The sequence below is a fragment of the Typha latifolia genome, chromosome 12, assembly GCF_019914945.1.
Source record: "Typha latifolia isolate L0001 chromosome 12, TyphaL0001v2, whole genome shotgun sequence".
NCBI lineage: Eukaryota > Viridiplantae > Streptophyta > Magnoliopsida > Poales > Typhaceae > Typha > Typha latifolia.
The window spans coordinates 8062825-8084721 of NC_133097.1; the positions used below are offsets into that span (position 1 = coordinate 8062825).

Here is a 21897-nt window from a genome sequence, read left to right on the forward strand (position 1 = left end):
CTTATTATTAAACAGATCATGTTCGCGTTTATTACCTCAATCTGCTTAACTAGTTTATGACCTGATCCGCCAACTATTTTATGATATAATAACTCGCTTATGATATGATAATTTATTTATTACCTGACAAATTTATTTATAATTTGAAAGAACTATTTATAACCCAAAAAAAAATTTGTTTATAATCTAAAAAAGAAAACATGTTTACAATTCGAAAAGAGTTGCTTATAATCTAAGTAACTTATGTCACTCAATAGCCTGTTTAATAAATGAGTCGTACTTTATTAAGAAATTCCAACATATTTAATGGATCATGTTTGTATTTGTATTATCTTCATCCAATTTGACTGGACTCCATTAGCTGCCCTATTTATAAGAGCAACCGGAGACGAGTTATTATATATTTGTTCAAAAGATAAATATATTACTTTAGGAACCCTGCATATAAATAGAACATATTGCGCACTTATATTTATTAAATTTGAAGTCAAGATCATATTTTAAATGGACAGGTAATTGTAATTCATATCCGATCTATTTATTATTGAATTACACCAAACTCCAATCAAATTCAAATTTAATGGAAATAAAAAAAACCAATAATCATATTCCAAAATAATATGTCAAAGCTTTTGACACTCAATTATAATAATTTAATAACTAAAAATTAAAACACAACGTTTTAATCATCTCACCAAATAAAGGCACAAACTTAATATATTAATCAAATATCATAGTAGTAGGAAAGTTATTTCTCGAGAAATTTAAGATTATTCATATTATACAGAAATTATAATAATTCAAGTACTACTATGGACTTGCATATATATATATATATATATATATATATATATATATATAGTAAGTCCGATATTTACTCCTAATTTGAATCTTAATCGGATTGGATTCAAAATTATCTGTATCAAATAATTTAAATCTAATTACACTCTTAGCACCCTATTATCTTTTTTTTATACACATTGACAATTTGGTACTCTAAACTATGGAAAGCCTCTTGTTCCTTTGACGATTTAAAAAAAACACGCAAAATAATTAATTTACTCGTAACTTCCCTCTTTTTATATCCTCTAAAATAAGTGTAAAATAACTCTTGAAAATGCTATGTGTGACACTCACATGTCATTTAAAAAATAATAATTAACGGGTAACTAATCGATAAGGCATTTTAGAAATTTTATATAATTAAAAAAAACTATTTATATGAAAATGGGCAACAGTTCAAAAAGTTTAGATATAATTAATCTTTTTTGAATATATTATAAGCCAAACAAAAGGCCTCAATATATAAATTAGACAAATCCATCAATCTTCTCGAGAAATGAGTCATAGCAGACTATTAACCTCAACTATTATAAGAGTATTAAAACTATGACCTCTATTAAACTATTAAGATTCAACAACCACTATGCTACATTACTGACCATCAATTCATAATATCTTACTTATAAATCCTTAATCAATTCGAGGATACACATTAATTATGATGAATCGTAAAGACACCGTAATGTTTGCTTGAAGAAGGAGAAACCCAAATCCATTTTAATCTCCATCTATCACCAAACATGATTAATTATTAGATTCTTCCCTCCACTCTTGTGATACTCCTTTTTGCTAACTCCTTGGGTTGTTGAATGGATTGGATGGCCGTAGGAAGTTGCTTTCATTATCCTAATTTGCTACTTTCTCACGGTCCATATAACTAACTGATAGTCTATCTACATCTCGTACTCGCACACTATGAGTAATTGCATAAAAAGTTTAGGATTAAGAGTCAAAAATCCATTTAATCTTAGGATAATACCTTATCCTTGACACCCTACTATATTTATCATTAAATTCTTATATTTTACTTTTAGTGCCAAAAAAATTCTCTAAATTATCAATCACCTAAAATCAGATGATCAAATATGAATTTTGTTACTCTTAATAATTAAAAATTAAAATATCCTTGTTTTTTTACTTTAAAAATCTGATTCCCTTGTCTATTTTCTTTTTAACCTGAACAAACTCACTCAAGAGTGCTAAGGTTTTTTTTATATCCATATAGTAATTGCCTATTTAAGAAATTGATGACGGAGTATTTTAAGGCATTAAAAATAAAATGCAACAAATATTTATACGAGAGTCTCTGAATGATAATAAAAATAAAACACATATGTACTTCAAAAAGTTATAAACTAATCCCTATATTTATGTTTAAGATGAGACCGTTAATTTTTCTATCAAATTTAAATGAGTATCATTATTATTTGATCATTTAGTAGTATTGTCTTGAAAACTTATATAGGGTTTGGTTATTCTAGTATTTTGGTTATTCTAGTATTGTATTTTGGTTATTCTAGTATTGTTCAAATAAGTTTAATTGAAAAATTAACGGTATTCCTTTAATCATAAGTATACGAACTAGTTTGAAAATTTTCAAAACACATAAAAGAAAAGTGATTTTAGGTATAAATAAAGTATGCTAAAATATATTACCGAGAGACTAACTAAGCTGATTAGCCTTCTATGCTAAATCCTTATTCTCTTTTTATAGCTTCATAATTTGCTTAACATTGTTGGTCAAGATGTATCTGGTCTGTTTTTCCAGCGCCATGAGTAGCTGGTTTTTGTGGGGGGTCTTACGAGCCCTTCTATTTCCTTTTTAATTTTTAAAAAAGAAGAGGTCCAGTGTTTGTGTAAATTCCTCAGAAAGAAATTACTACTGTACTTGGTTTCCATTTCCCTTTTCTGAGAGATTCTGAATGGTTCAATATTTCAAGATGGCGCTTGTCACGATTCGGCCAACTTGGCGTCTGCTGGAATTTGTTCATCTTGCCGTTTCTGTTTGCTACTCACTCACTACTACATTTATATCGGAGCACTCACTGACGATATGACTGTCCAAGTTCCAGTAAAAGTATTCGCTTTCTCTCTCTCTCTCTTATTTGCTTCAGCAATGAAGAGAGAAGAATAATAAAGAAGACCCAAAAGCCCGAAAGGAAGAGGTTTAGAGAAGGTGAGTCCCTCTTCAGCTCTTTGTTCCACTTCTAGAGGTTTTAGAGGGGGAGAGAGAGAGAGAGAGAGAGAGAGAGAGAGAGAGAGATCCTTTCTTTTTTCGCAGGCTTTGGTCGAAATCTCTATTCCAAAAGGTTAGTATAAAGTAGAATAAGTACTCTAGAGATCTACTCCACTTTTGTTCCATGGTGTTTGAGTAGAGGAAAAGAGAAGTAAGAGGGTGGATTGCTTCCATAGTACATTTCTCCCGGTCTAAGCTTGGTGGTTGTAGTGCTCTGTTAGCTTCTTGTAAGGGACCAGGGCATGAGTAGTAGCATAACAATGGTGCCCATTTCTCTTCACGTTCTAGTCTCTCTCTCTCTCTCTCTCTCTCTCTCTCTCCTCCTTGATAGTTCTTAAGCTATTATAATTTAAACTACCATTTATTGGAAGGAGACTAGGAGAGGAAACGACGCACGAATTAATTAGTTTGGTCATGTGAAGATACAGTAACCCATCCTCCTCTACTCTGTCTCCTCCTTTCTCTCTCTCTCTCTATACATCAATCATAGAGCTGACCCAATTGCTTGTTTTTGTTCTCTTCTGCCGAAGGATAGGCTGGCTGGAGACCGGAGGAATATATAAAAATTAAATATGCAGAAACCCAATTCAAGGTACCATCTTTACTCGAGTATTCTAATAATTCCTGTATCAAGTCTATGTACTATGTAGTAGTACATTATGTTCAGTTGCAATCTGAGAGAGGCCTATTAAATTACATGGAATTGGTGGGGAAAAAATGGCTGTCAATGTTCTCCTCTTCTTCCAAAACCTCAACATGTGATCGTGAATGGTTGTGGGCTTCGTTGGTTTGTTTGATCTTGATCTTGGGAAGGGCCCACCAATGAGGAAGCCGAACAATTTTATAAACATCTGAGTGAGATTTTCTGCACAAAGCCATCGACTTTGTCTGCAGTCTGATCCCTTTCTTGTTCTTTCTTTTTGCCTGCTTGCTGGAAATTTGTGTCCCTTGTTACCATGGCACTCTCTTCTTTGTTTCTTCAATAATTTGCTTGATTACAATGTATCAATTCATCAGTTAATAATGAGTGGTTGCTAAATTCTGTTTTTGCTGAACACCTTGAAAGCTCTCCACTTTTACCATGCATGAATGTTGTCAGTTTTTTTTCTTTCAACTACTAAATGGTTAACAATGGTAAGAGAAGGCTTTAATTTCTATTATGCATTTAGCTTTTTTGGTTTATGTTAAGTTTCTCTAATGGTCCATGGAATTAGATTCTGCATGATCTGTACTTTTATAAAGCATAAGTGATACATACTACATTTTTTCTGAATGGTCTTCTAACATATCCCTGAGGATAGACCTTATAAGTAAAGATTTTCTGCAATCATCTTCACGAAGTTTGCACTTTGCATGGATGATCTATACTAGTTACTAACCCTTTGCTCATCTTTTGTCATAGGAGTGGTTCTGTGGAAGTTACTCAAAGGACATCTTCAGTTGTGCCTAGATCAAATGGTCCATCCAATGTGATTGAATCCGAGTCTAATTCTCTTTCCTGTAAAGCATCAACAAAATCTCCTAAACACAGAAGTACCAAGGTCATTGAGCGCCGGTCACCTGCAAGTTCGGAGCGAGAGGTACTAAATATCTACATTGAATTTGTCCAACTTCTACGAGAAGCTTCAAGCTTTATGATCTGAATTTGCATTACATTCTTCTTGCTGTCAGGGATTCTTTGATAAACAATATCAACTACCCATAAAATATGAAAATTCTGCAACATCCACTCATATCTAGTGCATGAAGTAGATCAGAAGCATGCTTCAATTTCTGCTATATCCGTTAGTAAAAAAGTCCTTAAAAGCAGTTCGGATATTTATTATTCTATTATAAAGCAGCTGGATTATTATTGTAAAACTAGTAAAAGGTTGTAAATTCTCTAAGATTGAGTTATGAATAAGGCACTATGCTTAGAAATATTATAGCATGTTCTTCTCTATCAATTTGTTTTACCTATTTATATATGTTTTGGGAGTTCGAACTTGTTCTCAAGCTTGAATATTTAATTTGGACTTCCTATCCCAGAAGAAGCGCCCAAGCAAAGTGACTGAGTTGGAAAACCAGCTCTTACAGCTCCAAGATGATTTGAAGAAGGCAAAGGATCAGATGATTTCATCAGAGTTGTCAAAGAAGCGAGCCAAGCAGGAAACTGAAGAGGCAAGGAAGCAGCTCTTAATCATGTCCGCAAAGCTCAAAGACTCTGAAAGTCAGCTTATGGAATTCTCTGCAGTTGAAGAGGCTAGACTCTTAGAGCTCCGTAAAATTTCTCAGGAAAGGGATCGTGCATGGGAGTCTGAGCTTGAAGCAATGCAGAAACAACACTCTGTCGACTCGGCTGCTCTAGCCTCTTCCATGAATGAGGTACATAGATTGAAGCTGCAGCTAGATATGTCCGTTAGATCACAGGCTTCACAAGCCAAGCAATCGGAAGCTGAACATTTGGAGCTCGAGGAATTGAAGCAAGATATGACGGAGGCTGTATCAACCATTGAGGATCTAAAATTACGACTCAATCATAGTGAGAAGGCAGAAGCTGAGGTAAAAGCAATGTTCAATGAGGCCAAACAACAACTTGAGATCAGTAGGGCCACCATAGATACTCTCCTCACTGATGGGTCCAAACTCATGGATTCTTTTAGCTTAGTTGTTTCAGAGTTAGAGGAGTCAAGAGTTCGAGTTCATTTGCTGGAAGAAATGGTGAAAGACTTGCAGAAAGACCAGTCTGCCGATCGTTGTCAAGTTGCTTCGGATAATCCACCAAAAGATTATTGCAGTTCTCTGGAGTTAGAAGAATTGAGGTCAGCATTAGAAGAAGCAGTAGTCAAATACCAAGAAGAACAGATTGTAAGCATAATGCAAACCCAGCGCACTTACGAAGTTATGGACCAAATGAAGACTGACAGCACTCTAAGAGAAGAAAAATTGAAAACAGAACTAGAAAGTTTTAAATCAGAGGTTATCACGCTGAAGGCAAATTTATTCGACAAGGATGCAGAACTCCGAAGCATATCAGAGGAGGCGCAAATGAACGAAATGGAGTCCAAGTTGAAGGATAAGGAGATGGCACTGCAAAGTATTTTAGATGAAAATGCTGGACTTAAACTTGAGATCGAAAACTTGGAAATGGAGAAAGTTAAAGCTTGTGAAGTCGCAATAGCAGAAGCAAAAGTAGCAAGGTCTGCAGAGAAGGAGGCATTGATGGGACTCAAACTTGCCACTGCGGAGGCTAATGAGAGCAACAAAAGAGCCACCGCCGCAACTGAGAAGTTAGAGGCAGCAGAAGCAGTGAAGACAGAGATGGAAAGAGAACTGAAGAGATTGAGAGTCCAAGCTGAGCAGTGGAGGAAGGCAGCCGATGCAGCAATGGCCATGCTTACGGTCGGCAGTAACGGGAGGCTGGTGGAAAGGACTGATTCCTTAGGGAAGTTGATGAGCTTGCCCTTCCCTGATGAATTGGATGATGAATCTTTAAGCAAGAAGAACAGCAATGTGCTGAGGAGAATCAGTGGAATGTGGAAAAAATAACCATTGATGAGCATGTTGCTCTGTTGATTTACTGAGAATGATCTTTTCTTTCTATTGGCTTTTATGTAAGCAGTTCTGTTTAATTTTTCTGTTAAATTCATGCAGAGATAAGTGCATTAGGCTTATAATAATGAAAATTAAATCAACTTAAAAGCTTAATGCTCTACATCTTTTTTTTTTATTTTTTTATTTCTGAGCTATAAACAACAAACTAAACAAATCCAACCAAACTAGAAGCAAGAACCAATTTTTTCCCAGATACAAACCAGAAAATTACTGTAATGAGATTCTACTCCTAGATATATCAAGAGATAAAATTATCATTTTACACACATTACTTGTCTAACCAGTTAATTTAATCCCAAAACTTAAAAGGACGATTTCATTATATATTTCTTAAAAATAGTAGATCATGAAAATAAATAAATTAAGAGACTAAATTGCACTTAAAAAGTGAAAGGGCGATCGGTACTTCCAATCATAATAACCGGTAATTTCGATTAATTTTATATAATATTATATCTTTAGCTGTTAAAAGAGGAGAGTTAAATTAGAGATGAGTATTAAATCATTTATCATTTCCAATAGAAGAATAACTTGATATTCTGAGTCTAAAATAAACTTAAAAATTAGATTATAGATTTCAGCTTGTGGGCCAGATTTTTGCAGCATTTGGGCCTCCAGGCTTTGCAATTAACTGGCTTTCCTTGGGTACAATTACTTTCCAATGGGCTTTCAATAGAAAAACAAAAGGTTTAGTTTCTAGAAAAAGAAAAAAGAAAAATGCCTTTAAAGCTGACCTCCCAAAACTATGGACCGTTGGATCTTATACCGATCAACACAAGCCAAATGTAAAATTAATCAACTACTATTATTCAGGTTATTTATCCTTCATTGACTTTTTTCTACATCTATGGGTGCATATGCTTATAGTATATAAAGGATTGTCTCTATATTAATATCGAAGATAACATATATTGAAGAATAAATGAACGGCAATGCTAGTTAAGAATGACGACAACACGACGGGAAGATAAGAAAAGGTGCATTTTGCTCTTTATTAAGCAATCCTCAAACGACAAATGATACAATACATAAAAGATTTCAATGGTATAAAGATTTTTTTTTTTTTTCAAAAATGAGCTTTTAGTCGCACGCATGTTCTAAAGAATACGATGGCATGACTGACTTTAGGGAGCAAATTCTCAATTGAACAGGAACAAAAAGCAAAAAAAATATATCCAAAAAGTAGGCATACATAAATAAAAAAAGAAAAAGATAATAAATCTAATTCAATTGGAAGTTTATGGACAGATAATTATTTTTATTTTCAAGTAGAATGTACCAATTTGGTTCCATCAGAGTGTTTTCTATTATTATTTTTTAAAGAAAGTTCATAGACTGATCATATTATTTATTTTAATATACTAATTACAACTTGATACAAAGAATAATACGAGAAAATATGACAAGAGCCCTAGAACTAAGCTCCACACTTGGCTGTAGTACAAATTGAACAACAGTTGACGCAGATATCATAATGAGAACTCAAGCATAGGAAAAAGTCAAAAATAGAGGAGATAGAGAAAAACTCTAATAGCAAATCTCTCGCTTGGCTAACCAGCAACATTATAGTTAGAACGACATGAGTCTTGAGAAGCTAAGCACCCATCTAAGGAGCAAGCTTTGACGGGATATAGGCACGCCAATGACAAAGTTCGGTGAATGTAACGAAACACTTGAAGACCCCATTTGGTAAGACTTGTGAATCCAAGAAAACTAAGAGCAAAGTATCTTATGCCTATTACATCTCATTGCATCCACACATATTTAATTCAAAAGAAAATGTAGATGACTGAAAATATAAAATAATATGGCAGATGCTAGCTTTGACGGTGATGAAAGTTAGGTGAGGCGAGTCCGAACGTAGCAATGGAGGCCGAGGTGGGACAAGAGGAGGCAATGGAGGGCGCGACGAGATGTGGCGAGGCATAGCGACGGAGGCCAAGGCAAGTAGTAGCGACAAAGATAGCAGGGAACGAATGGGTAAAGAGCGGGGCTAGCAAGATTTGCAATCTTCAGCTCCTACCGTGGTGACTCAGACAACGGCAACGGTCGACGATAGCGTGAATGAGGGGTAGCAATAAACGGACGGGTAAAGAGGAAGGGGAAAGAGTCAAGGGAGGAAGAGAGAGAGGGAAGAAGGAGAGAGGGAGGAGAGAACCCACTAGGGGGAGAGGAAAATTTTGGCTAGGTGGAGGGGAGAGAAGAGGCAAGTTGCCGGAGGTGGCAGGAAGAAATGTCGGAGGCGGGGAAAAGCCCTCTTAGCGAGAGAAAAAAAAGCCAAACCATAGCAGAATGCTCGGGCCAATGAAAAAGCGATTGTTTTATGTTATTAAGGTATACGCTAGCTTATTGATTGTATATATATATATATATATATATTATAGTATCCGGTTAGAAACGTTGGATAAGTAAATACCAAATTTGAGGATATGTGACTATTATATAGTGAATTGCTATAATCCAGGCTGTTGTAGTATAGCTGGGTGTATTCTTATGTATAAGGTGGTCGTATGTTCGAACCCACCGATATACGGAAAGTAACGTAAGAAAAAGAAAGAAAAGGAAAATACTTCTCAGAAAGAAAAGATAGTGCTTGCCCTGCCTAACTTAACGAGTTAATGTCTAGCTACCGCTTTCCACGCTCTGGATCAGAACTCCGAAGCGTCATTGCTCACATGAATCAACGTACGCTTGCCTTTTCATAGGCCTATCTATTAAATGGGCGGTTATCTTATCCACAGGCTGTTATTATAGTTTAGAAGAGAGAGAGGGAGAGACGAGAGAGAGAGGGTCATAAAAATGGAAAGCGACGTCTCCTCTCCGTTGTCACGCGAAGCGGGCCGACGCCTCTTCTTCTTCTTCTTGGCGGTGGGCCCGCCTCTGGTAACCTTACTTCCCAAGGTGGGTCCCCCAGGTGGAGGAGATGGAGATACGGAGAGGCAGAGGTCTCTGTGGGCGAGGATGCTATTGTGGCTCCACCCCTTTCTCCAATGGAGAGCGAGAGGCCGCGGGAAATTCCTGCGCACCAGAGCATCTGGTCGTATTTTGATTCCTTCTCGCGTCTCCTTCCTATTCTCCTTTTTCTTTTTTCCTATATTCCGCCGTCGCTTTAGACGGAGGAGGAGAAAGCAAGCGATTCTTTTTGACTTCTGTTGGTTAGAGGGAAACGAAGAAAGGCATCGCCTTTGCAAGGTAAGAGCTTTTGGGGTCTCAAAGGGGTTTCTGGTTTTCGTTTTTCGTAGGAAAAAGTTGGATTTTTTTGTTAATTGTTGGTTTAGTTAAGGTTCTGAAGAAATAGCGATACGATTGGAAGAAGAAGAATAAGGTGGAGATGGGGAGGAAAGGAAAGTGGTTTGATGCTGTGAAGAAAGTCTTTAGCCCTGATTCCGAGGAGAAGAGGTCGAAGGTAACATCTCTGCTTTCTTCTTCTCTAGCTATCCAAAGTATGTTAACCATAGTAGGCACTGATAAAAAAAATTCATTTTCTTCTTCGGATAATTTGAAGAGCAAGTCCAAGAAAAAAGGGAAAACTGTGATTTCCGAGCAATCTGATCCTGGGCCGTCTGGATCAGCGGAGAATAATGTTATAGATGCTGCTCAATTACCGGCAGTGCCGCCGCCACCTCCTCCTCCTCCTCCTCCTGAGGAGTTTAGGGAGCTTAGGTTGATGAACTTGAATGGAGAACAGAACCAACATGCTTACTCTGTGGCACTGGCCTCCGCCGTTGCGGCAGAGGCCGCTGCTGTGGCTGCTCAAGCTGCTGCGGAGGTTGTTCGCCTTACTGCCACGACTAGGATGCCTGGTAGATCGAAGGAAGAGATTTCAGCAATCAAAATCCAGACTGCTTTCCGAGGGTACCTGGTATAAAACTTTTAACCTTGTCCAGAGATTTTTAAATCAGATGTGGTTCTTTTAATGTTTCTATCATATATTTGCATCTGAGGGCATGTATCTCTTTTGATTTATCTGTTATAATTAGCTAGATGATCTCTTGGTTACAATTTTATTGATTCTAATAAATTTCATAGGAATTCAAAGCAAACAGTCAGCTTTTCTGGTAGAAAAAACATATTGAAGATCATCATGGTATGGTGGTCAGAAAAGTTAAACGGTATTCCAATTAGTCAATTTTACTAGTTTGAGACCACTGATCGTATCATGGAATCTGTCATGCACTCACCATTCTCAAATGATTTTGTAATTCTGTTGGCATTCAAAGTAAAAGAAGACTTATTTTTTAATTTCTTATAAACAATTCAAGGCGATTGATAAACTACTTCAAAGTTATGTCAAGTAGATGTTTTTTGTTATGGAATTGGACAGTTTAATAATTGCACTTTAGGATCAACTAAAAAGCACATACATGCTCGCATGATTCAGGAGCCTCATTTTCTGGAGAGCAAAGTAGTTTTCTGCCCCATCTCTGATTGTGAGTTCGCACCTAACAAGGCTACTATCTCTTGAACTTGCTTTTATCAGAGCTTCATAATATCGGTGCTACCTGAAGCTGTTTTATTGAACTAATTTACTTGATTCTGCAAACATCTGTTATTAGGCAAGGAGAGCATTGCGAGCATTAAGGGGGCTTGTCAGGTTGAAGTCACTGGTTGATGGAAACTCAGTCAGATACCAAACTGAAAATGCCTTGAGGTATATGCAGATGTTGTCGAGAGTTCAGTTGCAGATACGTTCTAGGAGGACAAGAATGTCAGAGGAAAATAAGGCTCTTCAGAGGCAGCTGCAATTAAAACGTGAAAGGGAGCTAGAGAAATCTAATGTACATACCTCACATAATTTCATTATCTGTGCTAGAACTTTGATGAGATTAATGATTATTTCATTCTGATCTGACATATATAGTATGCAATTGTCAGTTTACGAGATTTTGTGGATCTTTTCATTTACCTGTTCAAGCTTTTAACAGATGGGTGAAGATTGGGATGATAGTCTTCAGTCCAAAGAACAACTTGAAGTCACTCTATTGAGCAGGCAAGAAGCTGCTATAAGAAGAGAAAGGGCACTTGCATACGCATTTTCTCATCAGGTATCTAGCATTTGGCTCCAGTTAGTCTCTAAATTCGATACTGCTATTTACAACCCCTAGCAAAGATATAATTCCTTGAAATTGCCTTGAAGCAGTGGAGGAGCTCTTCCCGATCTCTGAACCCGACGATCACAGACCCCAGCACTAGCCAGTGGGGTTGGAGCTGGTTGGAGCGCTGGATGGCAGCAAGGCCATGGGAGACGAGCACTGCAACAGATAAAGAAACCAATGACTATGCCTCTATAAAAAGCGCTAGTCGCGTTGTTGCTACGGAAGAGAAGAAAGCAAGTGGGGTGGCAAAACAAACATACGCTTCTCGAGAGACCACTCCTGATCGGGCATCACCTGCTGCACAGAAGTCAAGCCGTGGACCCAACCGCCAGTCACCGTCGACTCCCCCTTCCAGGGCTCCGGCATTCACAAGAAAGATCAAATTAGGAAGCCCAAGATTTGGTGGTTCTGCCCTCAAGGAGGATGATCTGAAGAGCATAGCAAGCATGCAGTCTGAGAGGTGCAGGAGGCACAGTGTAGCAGGCTCTTCAATACGTGATGATGACAGCCTAGCAAGTGTACCGGCGATCCCCAGCTACATGCAGTCAACTGAGTCTGCCAGGGCAAGGTCTCGAGTTCATCGTAGCGCATATAGTGATAAGGCTGAAACTCCTGAGAAGGGATCCATCAGCTCGGCAAAGAAGCGTTTGTCTTTTCCGATAGCTGATAAGCCTGGCGTTCTGTTTTCAGGAAGGGTGAGACGGTTTTCTGGTCCTCCAAAGATCGATGTTGCTTCAATGAAGAATGTTGCCATGCCATCAGAGCAAATTGCGATCGATGGATAGAGCTGGAAGTCCCGGAACGAACTATTGACTGTTGCACTGTTTTTTAGTGTGCATTCTTCTTGGCGAGAGCTTTTACTGGAAGGGATTTTGTTTTGCTGTGGTTGTTTCTGGGCCTTTTTTTTTTCTTCATTCTAACAACTATCTTTGTAGAGGATTTCTGTTATTCCACTAAAAAAGAATGTGAGAGTGCCTTGGCTTTCTATTGTACAGGATGATGTTGGTTGCTCTTCTTGACATTAGATGTTGCATGTAAGAGATTTAAGTGTATACTGCATTATTGGTTGTCCAAGTATTTGCATGCTCTTAAACACCTATGGCTTCTTATTCCTATTTATTCTTGACTGTGAAAGGAAAACGAAGAAAATTATAACCTAAACCTAAGAGAATAGCCCACTCTGGTCCTGTCTGCAACTTTGCATTGTGGGTAAAGAGGGGTATTGCTTATTAGTGTTCTGCAACATAGGTGTAATTACTACCCCTAGATAAAATTATTCTAAAAAGAGATTTGTTCAGTAAATTTCAGAAGTACACCTAACTCTGTCCAAAAACAGAGTGGGTCGCCAAACTGTCTTGATCTTTGATGTTAGAAGTTACTATGTATGATTTCCGTTCAGGTTTCAATGTGATACTTATATAGTTATGGCCAAGGTATTGATAATATATAGATCTTTGCCATCTATTCTTGTGCTTTACTTCTAAATTTGTTTGGTAAGCATGACTAATCTGCTTTTTATTATAGTATATGAAGTAGAACTATGTCGTCGAATGGATTTAATATAGGAAAATATATCTTATACATGATAATGCAGCTTGGTCATTGATGATAATTTATGGAAGCCACGTTTATGTCAATAATTTCCTATAAATTATCTTGCATTAATGGCACCAATAAAGCTATTTACATACAATTACGCGCAAAAACTATGTCGTTTGATGGATTAAATATAGGGAAACATGTTGAGCTGTACAAGGGTTTACAAGAACGGACACCAGAAGATTATTTGTTGATGATAGTTTTTAATTTTAGAGAAAAGAATAGCATTGAAGTAGATATAGGACAACATGTTAGCTGAACAATACTAATAAACTAGTGCATTTGCTTATTTGAGATCTTTCTTTTGACCTGAAATATAGATACAAATATATATATATATATATATATATATATATATTTGTGCCTTTTGCATCCTCGAGGGCAACAAAGCATAAGGGGGATCATAAGATCTGAACTATATCTGAAGGAATGGTGTTATGTGTGATGAATTAAGCAATAAATAGATCTTGACATGCAAAATTGAACCCAAATCTATGTGAGACTAAATCTCGCATGAGCTCTTAATAATTTTGATGAAACAAGAAGCTTGTGATCTATTGATGGCCCTTTAAATCATCTTACTAACTTGAATTAGCTAAGTTGCATTTGAGTAGCATAGTCTAACATCAGATTAATTTTTTGCATATATTTTGCCCCCATGAAATCCTCTTCTATGTAAATATTATTTTGGGAATGAGTAGCTCCACACATATGCCGGTATGCACATATAAAGACATACATATGCATAAAAAGACACCCAAGAACGCCATATACACATGTAAACGTAAAGGGTTCTTTTGCATGCATACGCCTCCAAATTCTTTATTTACGATATATCATTTTAACTTTTATATTTGAGTGTATGCTCTTCAAAACCTATAAACTTTGAATGAATATTTTTTATATTACTTTTTTATAATTATAAGTTACGATTTGATATATTTAATAGATGAAAATACATGGATACCTTTAATTGAAAACAATAAGTAAATAAAAATAAAGATATCAATATATTTTCACCATTAATGATGAAAACTTAACATATAGTTCGGTTTGAGAAGTTTCCATTTGAAAAATAAGAGTGTTAAAAGGTCTATCTATATGCAATAACAAAATGTTTTATGGGATATACATATAAAATATCAACTTTTGGAGGGTAAATATGAAACTAAGATATTTTAGAAGATTTACAATAAATAAATGAATAAATAAAAACATTCTATCTTTTGCTTTCATTATTATTTACACTTATCTTGTCGATATTTATTATTCCACCCTTCCTATTCCATCAATTTAGGAAATTTAGGTATTTAAATTTTTATTTTGAAATTAAATTTAAATTAAAGTGTTTTTAAGGATTAAACTTATAATACAGAACTCTCAGAATGAAAGATGTCAAAAAAAAGTAGGATGTAATAATAATAAGAATAAAACGTAGGGTGCTTTTGATTAATTTCAGCTAAAAAAAAACTCAAGTATAAATGTGAATCTTTGCATATTAACACCTACATAGAATAAGGCAGGACATCGTTCCGAGGAGACGACTGAACGCGGTTTGACTTCGATTATCGGCTACGTGGTTTCCTCCTCCAATAATATTTTCTCCCTTTATTTTTTCTATTTTAAACCCCCAAAATTCCCAACGACTTCTCCACGATTCCACTCTTTAAACCCCCTCAAATTCCAACCGATTTGGATCCACGTCTTCCCTTCCCTCCCTTTCCCGCCTTCAAATATGTCCTCACATCTCACCTCCTCTTCCGGGCCCAAAACAAACGAAAAAGAAAATAAATAAATAAATAATAAACCGTTCTATTCCTTCTTCCTATTTCCTCTCATCGCCTCAAGCTCATAATACTCCCTCCCCGCCCTCTCCTCTCGCGGAAGAAGGCCATTTCGAGTCTCCGAAAGGCCTTCTCCGGTGATTGGGCTAAGGTTATGTAGACTTGGAGCGGCTCCGGTCCCGGGTTTTTCTTTTCTGATTCATTGCAGCGCTTCCCTTTTCTTGGTTTGGGGGATTCTTTTCTTTTCGCGACCTGGGCCTGTTGGTTTTGCGCAGAGTTCGAACTCTTTGAAGATTTTGGTAGGTGGGTTTTTCGATGATTTGTACGAGATTGGAAGGTTGAAGAAGACGAGTGTTTGTGTCGGAGAAATGAGTTGCTTTCCTTGCTTTTCGTCGGACGAGAGGAAGGGGAGAAAGAACGCCGTCGTGAAGAAGGAGTTGCCTCCGACGAAGCCTGGTGAGCTTTTGCAATCGCGCGAATATAACTTTGTTCATATCTTCAATGTGCTTGGTAGATGTTTGGATGCAGAGTTCATCTGATCAGAGTAATGCAATTCACAATTAAACTTTTAGGAATTAAGCGAATTGGGAAGATTTGGAAATAGGTGTACATTTAACTATTATAACTTGATCAGAAATGCTGATAGTATTGCTCTATAATTTTACCTCTATTTGTCCACAATGTAACAAATCTAGGACAATGTTTGCTATACAAAATGGGGTGATAGACATTAGGAAATATATTAGATCACAGATGAATCTTTCTTTAGAGAAATTGATGCACGTGCTGGATGGGTACTTATATTCCACCATCAACCAAATACACTTCTTAATTTTTAACTATCTTCTGCTCCAAATAAAGCTAACTCTGTGACATATTCTGAAAAAATCGGCGCGCAGAAATTATCGGTGAGAAGACCTCCACTGAAACAACCCAAAAAGAAGCCGCTAATGGTAATATTGCAGCACAAACATTCACATTCCGCGAACTTGCCTCTGCCACCAAGAATTTTAGACCTGACTGTCTTCTGGGGGAAGGAGGGTTTGGTAGAGTTTACAGGGGTTGCCTTGAAAAGTCTGGCCAGGTAAATGGAATCTAGGTGATCTCAATTCAAATTAGTAGTTTTAATCGAAGATTTACCGCTTTCATCGTTTTGTTTTTCCAGATTGTAGCTGTCAAGCAACTCGACAGGAATGGCTTGCAAGGCAACAGGGAATTTCTGGTGGAAGTCTTAATGCTGAGTCTTCTTCATCATCAGAATTTGGTCAATCTTATAGGATACTGTGCAGATGGTGATCAAAGACTCTTAGTATATGAGTTCATGCCTTTGGGCTCCTTGGAAGACCATTTGCTTGGTATGGTGCTTGTGATCATACTAAGAAAAATATAGTGATTACATGTTAGAATTTTCTCTACGACACTCTTCAAAAGTTTGATTTTTTTCAGACTTGCCTCCTCTACCTAGAGAATGATTAAAAACTTTGCCTTGGCAGATATCCCACCTGATCAGAAGCCTCTAAGTTGGTACACCAGAATGAAAATAGCTTATGGTGCTGCTCAAGGACTAGAGTATCTGCATGACAAGGCCAATCCACCGGTGATCTACCGCGATCTCAAATCATCTAATATCCTACTCGACGAACAGTTCAACCCAAAGCTCTCGGATTTCGGGCTCGCAAAGCTTGGTCCTATGGGTGACAAAGTTCATGTCTCCTCAAGGGTAATGGGAACATACGGCTACTGCGCACCTGAATATGCGAGAACAGGCCATCTTACTGTGAAGTCAGATGTCTATAGTTTCGGAGTGGTTCTGCTTGAGCTAATCACAGGGAGAAGAGCTATCGACACTTCTAAGGCAATAAGCGAACAAAATCTTGTCAGTTGGGTATGCAACATCATAAACAGAAAGTTTCTATCTTCCAATCTTTGGCTAATTAAATTGTATCTATTCATATTGAACCGTCTTCTAAGTTCTTGTATTTCACTATTGAGTTATTATTCTTTGTTCCAACTTTTATAGGCAATGCCAATGTTCAGAGACCAGAAGAAATTCACTGAGCTAGTTGATCCACTTCTTGAGGAAGACTACCCATCAAAAGGATTAAACCAAGCTGTTGCTGTTGCTGCAATGTGCCTTCAGGAAGAATCGTCCGTGCGACCGCTGATGGCCGACGTCGTCATGGCTCTGAGCTTCTTAACAACAGCACCAACCGAGAGGACTCTAATTCCAGCGTCAATCTCTCCGCCACCGGAGGACGGTGGACAAAGCAATCACGTCAAACCAGACCACGAGAGTGGCGTAGAGCAAGAGAGAGCCGTCCAAGAGGCTTTTGAATTATGACAAGATTGAAGCAATGGTAGCTCTGTTCTATATGTGCTCATATAGCTCGGTTGTTTCCCGGAGTTGCTTCATACTTGATGTCGAATTATGAGAGTTATGATTGTGGTTGAAATTGGCGGCATGTTAAAAGATAGAAGTCAAATTCTATTTGCTGAAGAGGACTTATTTTTGTTGCTTATTTGAAGTGTGTATTTTTATGTGGAATGAACTTTTGGGAATTGTGCACAAGGAGATAAATTTAGTGTTAAAATAAAATAAGAAAGAGAGAGAAATTGTGTCGCCAATAAATTCGGCATCTACTATTCCTTTCTCGTTGCGGACTTCAGTTTTATTCTGGAAATATGCAAACAACCTACTGATTAACCATTTGTCTTTTTGGGGTAAGGATTGACGGCCAGGTGACGTCTTAAAGCCTTTTTAAAGTTAGATTAGATATAAAGTCATTTAGGTCTCACTAAATTGTTACCAATATACTAAGCTATTAAGTTTAAGTTTTAAATCGTTGCTTGGTGAAGCTATTGCTTCGAGTCCAAACTCCTGTTTCCACACTCCAAGCCACTAAGCCCCTACAACGTATAAATTCGATTGAAAATTTTAACGCTGGTTATTTTGCTTGTTTCCCTGGAAAGTTAGGGCGTGATTTGTACATTCTTAAAAATGCAGGGTAAACCGTAGGTTAGCGCGGATTCAGATAATCTTTTGATCATCGAGTGTCATAAGAGTTGGATAGTAATCGAAGAGCGTTTTGTTTTGGGAATGATGTCGTTTATTGATTGGAAGATTGAAGAGACCAAGGAGGGCGAAGCAGCCGATGAAGATATTAGATTAGTTGTCTTTGAATTTATTTATTTATTTATTATTATTATTATTTTTACAGGAGGGCAGTTGTTTAGGAGTTGATAGGAGACTTTCGCCGCTGAATTGTTCGATGAAATGCTTGAGTGACCCAATGCAGGTAGCGGTAGCTGTTGTGCTAATTATAGTCTTGCATTATAGTATGTATTTAGATTGCTTTAGCGTTCTTTTAATAGGGAATATGCAGAATAAAGTTCCTTCTTTTTCAATGTTATGAGTTTTAGATGAATTGGAATTTGGCCCCTTTACAACGGTTAGGTTTTTAAGCTGATCACTTGTTTTGTTGGATACACGCGATTGCTATAACATTAGAAGAAAAGGAAATTGTTTGAAATATAGAGGTTTGAGCTATTTGTCTTGAAATATTTGGGCCTTCCATGTTTAAACATACCAAGATCATTGCTAATGCTTCTCGTTACCTATACTGAGCTATGAAATGCTTGAACATAAACTAAATGTGATGTAAAAATTGAATCTGCATCATAAACTAAACTAGAATATTCATTTAAGCATCAAACTTACTTCATCTTCCCATTTAAATAAGAGAAGATCACAACAATCCCACCTTTGGTGATGAAAACGACACCAGTTCCTATGTACACAAGACAATATAAGAACACCACTACTACCTTGATCACCTCTGTAATAGCTACCGCTACAATCCTGATATTTTAATAGGTAAAGTTGGGGGAACTCGGCTTCTCTACTTGTATGCTTTCCAATGATGTTTCAAGATGGATCGTTGCGGCAACCTCTGTAGCCCATAAACGAAGTTGTTTCTTCATTTCAGCGTCACTGGGGGATTTAGGCAGTGTCCACGAACTAAAGACCGGTGAAGAAATTCTTTTGATGACCCAAGCCTCGGATAAATATGGCCTTTGTACTGGTTTCTCATCCTCCCATGTCTTCTCTTTGCCTCTCCTCTCTTCCTCTTCCACCCTTTGCAGTCCGGGTATCATTTTTACAATGTCCTTGCTCAATGAGTCCTTGTCAAATACAAAACCTAGATCCATGAAGCCCTTCAGCTCGAAGTTTTCAAGGTCAGAGGAGCTGTTATAACTCTTCAACCTTGGTGCCTCCCTTCTAGTGCAACTCTTACTCAGGTTTAATGATGAGCAAGACCGTAGTATGTTTCTGTTTGGTGTTTGCTGATGGGGAATAGGCTGGTCGCTGAATCTTGTCGGTCTCATATCTGTATTAATTGCCTCCTGATTATCATTTTCAGATGAAAGCTGAATTCAATTAAATAAACATCAGTAAGAACTAATATTCAACTGTTAAAATTTCTAGTATATTATATGATCATTCACCTTCCACAAGTTTCTTTCTGAATCTGATACTGAATAGTATTCTGATGACAGGTCTGGAGAACTTGAAGTGCTGGTTTTGCTCCTAAGCATCACGGAATCGAGGGGTGTAGGTACCAGTAAAAGAATATTCTGATGAAACCAGAAACTCTCCATGAACTCCTGCGGGCATGAGAGGGAGTCCTTCATCGTTCCTGCTGTAAAATATTTAGATTATACCACAAGGGTGATGAGGAGATTCCTTAAAGCGATTTATAGATGAGTTAAGGTTCAACAAGATGAGGAAAATGTCATTCTTCATGGACCCCTCTACCCTTGCAAGGTAATGGCTGAGATTTGTCTATTTATTCTTGCATCAACTTAATTGAATGCCTTTATCGTGGTTAGGAATTCTGCTCATTTCTCTGTTGTCTATGATACTTTTTTATCTGGCTAAGCTATGATGTGTTAATCTACGTGGCGGTGTAAGCCAGAATGGAGAATTTCCTGATGCATATGAACCACACCATCTGCAGATTGATTTTGACTTGGAGCTTTGTCTAGGAAATCAAAAGCTGTGGTTCTGGATTCGTCTGCTCATGTTGCTTTCTACACTGGCTAAGCTGAAAATTATCCTGCCCAGAAAACTGAGAATGAATTAGGCAGGCCCCAGCCTTGAGGTGCTACTTGATCTGAATTATTCCAAGCTTATTTGGATAGGATAAATGTCGATGTCAAGTTTCTTTCATCATCCTAACTTGGTTTATCAATTGTGCAGCCAAAATTCCAGTTTGGACAGCATTTTTGTGAACATTGGAGTTGGAAAAGAAGGAATATTGGAGGTATTAGTCAACATATACAAACGATTCTAGCTGTTGATGCTGCCACTGATTTGGATAGTTGAATACAGCATTAATCTAACTCTGCACCACATTTCAGCATATACAATGTTACAAACAACCTATCTCAAGATTTAGAAATTTTTGCACCTTGTCTGATATATTCTTTTTTCTCTCTCTCTCAAGTATCAACTCTTCCATATCGGAGTGTTTTTAGTGCGAACGAAAAGGTGTCGTTTGCTATTATGAAATGATACATTATTGTACAATCTTGAACTTGGGATTAGCTTGCTCCTTATTTCTTACAGAGAACATTCAGAGCTTCCGAGACTGTTTCTTTTTGTTCCTTAATTTTCTTAATGTAGTTGTATCATAAATGAACGTAGGTATAACTACACTTAGATCTCCTGTGAAATTTCTTTTTTTTTTCTAAAATATGAAGATAAACATATCATATAACTACTGCTTACATGACTTGCATATAATAATTTATAAATAAAAAATAGTAAAAAAAATTAACAGAAAGGGTAGGAACTAGGGAGTTATGCATCATAAAAAAGTTCAGAGAGTATAATTTTCCCATAATATATTCATACAATATGCATCTATGCTTTTGTATGTATCTACTGTATGGCACCCTAGCATCTCACTCAGTCTTTCCTTCGTGTGAACAAGCACTATGGATAAGTCCTGGAGTGACATGAGACCATCTATAGCTATCCACAGACATGAGCAGTACACCTGGTAACGATTTTGTCGGGGATCTTTGTATTAATTTTTTTTTTAAATTTTGCTCTTATATATCTTCTATATAAATTATGCACACCATGTGGATCTATTGTAGATACACTAATAGGTTTAAAAGCTAAATCTTACTATTATTAAAGTTTTAAGGACTTTTTAAGTGCTAATGCCCCTCTTTATCACAATTGGATATCAAACCAAATTGAAAACAATTCCCGACTATGCCATGGAACTGTGGAAGGACCGATGTCTAATCAATAATTATCCACTTCTCCGTGATTATTAACATTCAATTATCAACAGGTAAGTAAAACATAAGGATCTATTCAATACATAAATAAATAAATCTGAGCAGTAAAGATAACATTTAATTGAACTAACCCAAAGAAAACAAAGGCTCAAACTGAGGTCTAGTCCTCATTTATCCTTAAAATAAAGGGGGAAAAGAGTACGACATGGCAGCAGCAACAGCTCGGCAAAAATGCCCTGCACCATACACTGCAATACTCATTAGAACCACTATATTTCCACCCATAAGCAGAGCACTACGTATGTATATATATTGCTACAATGCGAAAAAAGAATCATGAGTGGGCCTGCTTCGTAAGAAATCTCATACATCATACCAACTTACTGATGGTGTGGAAAAAGAAGTTTATAATTTTCATCATAAAGGCAAT

General features: G+C 37.0%; 4 protein-coding genes and 1 long non-coding RNA gene across 19 annotated transcripts; 4 read left to right on the forward strand and 1 right to left on the reverse strand.

Annotated features, from left to right (window-relative positions):
- Positions 1 to 2578: 2578 nt before the first annotated feature.
- Positions 2579 to 6732, forward strand: LOC140798448 (interactor of constitutive active ROPs 3-like). 5 transcript variants are annotated; one of them, XM_073152278.1, is made up of 4 exons: positions 2579 to 3019; positions 3615 to 3671; positions 4482 to 4659; positions 5108 to 6732. In XM_073152278.1, exons 2-4 carry the CDS (start codon positions 3652 to 3654, stop codon positions 6605 to 6607), a joined length of 1698 nt encoding a protein of 565 aa, XP_073008379.1. In that variant the 5' UTR covers positions 2579 to 3019; positions 3615 to 3651; the 3' UTR covers positions 6608 to 6732. The 5 variants fall into 5 exon arrangements, with proteins under 5 accessions (XP_073008379.1, XP_073008381.1, XP_073008382.1 ...); XM_073152280.1 differs by having other exon boundaries at positions 2903 to 3152; XM_073152281.1 differs by lacking the exon at positions 2579 to 3019 and adding an exon at positions 3334 to 3506 and having other exon boundaries at positions 3610 to 3671.
- Positions 6733 to 9553: 2821 nt separating this feature from the next.
- LOC140799353 (protein IQ-DOMAIN 3-like) lies at positions 9554 to 12843 on the forward strand. Of its 3 annotated transcripts, none has more exons than XM_073153661.1 (6): positions 9554 to 9865; positions 9966 to 10079; positions 10179 to 10535; positions 11230 to 11451; positions 11599 to 11718; positions 11814 to 12843. In XM_073153661.1, the coding sequence occupies exons 2-6, from the start codon at positions 10005 to 10007 to the stop codon at positions 12552 to 12554; spliced, it is 1515 nt and encodes a 504-aa protein (XP_073009762.1). In that variant the 5' UTR covers positions 9554 to 9865; positions 9966 to 10004; the 3' UTR covers positions 12555 to 12843. The 3 variants fall into 3 exon arrangements, with proteins under 3 accessions (XP_073009762.1, XP_073009760.1, XP_073009761.1); XM_073153659.1 differs by having other exon boundaries at positions 9555 to 9865; positions 9952 to 10079; XM_073153660.1 differs by having other exon boundaries at positions 9555 to 9865; positions 9957 to 10079.
- Positions 12844 to 15215: 2372 nt separating this feature from the next.
- On the forward strand, positions 15216 to 17719 carry LOC140799354 (probable serine/threonine-protein kinase PBL26). Its single transcript, XM_073153662.1, has 5 exons — positions 15216 to 15608; positions 16052 to 16236; positions 16318 to 16507; positions 16646 to 17037; positions 17173 to 17719. Exons 1-5 carry the CDS (start codon positions 15521 to 15523, stop codon positions 17491 to 17493), a joined length of 1176 nt encoding a protein of 391 aa, XP_073009763.1. The 5' UTR covers positions 15216 to 15520; the 3' UTR covers positions 17494 to 17719.
- A 68-nt stretch (positions 17720 to 17787) lies between these two features.
- Positions 17788 to 20798, forward strand: LOC140798797 (uncharacterized). Of its 7 annotated transcripts, XR_012110913.1 has the most exons (6): positions 17984 to 18066; positions 18157 to 18168; positions 18371 to 18448; positions 19710 to 19977; positions 20171 to 20314; positions 20413 to 20798. It is a non-coding gene; the product is annotated as an uncharacterized lncRNA (long non-coding RNA). The 7 variants fall into 7 exon arrangements; XR_012110909.1 differs by lacking the exon at positions 17984 to 18066 and adding an exon at positions 17788 to 17873 and having other exon boundaries at positions 18157 to 18448; XR_012110914.1 differs by lacking the exons at positions 17984 to 18066; positions 18157 to 18168 and adding an exon at positions 17836 to 17873.
- LOC140798793 (uncharacterized) lies at positions 18832 to 21775 on the reverse strand. Of its 3 annotated transcripts, none has more exons than XM_073152843.1 (3): positions 21599 to 21775; positions 19659 to 19849; positions 18832 to 19580 (listed from the first exon to the last, which is right to left on the reverse strand). In XM_073152843.1, exons 1-3 carry the CDS (start codon positions 21636 to 21638, stop codon positions 19020 to 19022), a joined length of 792 nt encoding a protein of 263 aa, XP_073008944.1. In that variant the 5' UTR covers positions 21639 to 21775; the 3' UTR covers positions 18832 to 19019. The 3 variants fall into 3 exon arrangements, with proteins under 3 accessions (XP_073008944.1, XP_073008945.1, XP_073008943.1); XM_073152844.1 differs by having other exon boundaries at positions 18832 to 19556; positions 19659 to 19852; XM_073152842.1 differs by having other exon boundaries at positions 19659 to 19852.
- Between the last annotated feature and the right edge of the window lie 122 nt (positions 21776 to 21897).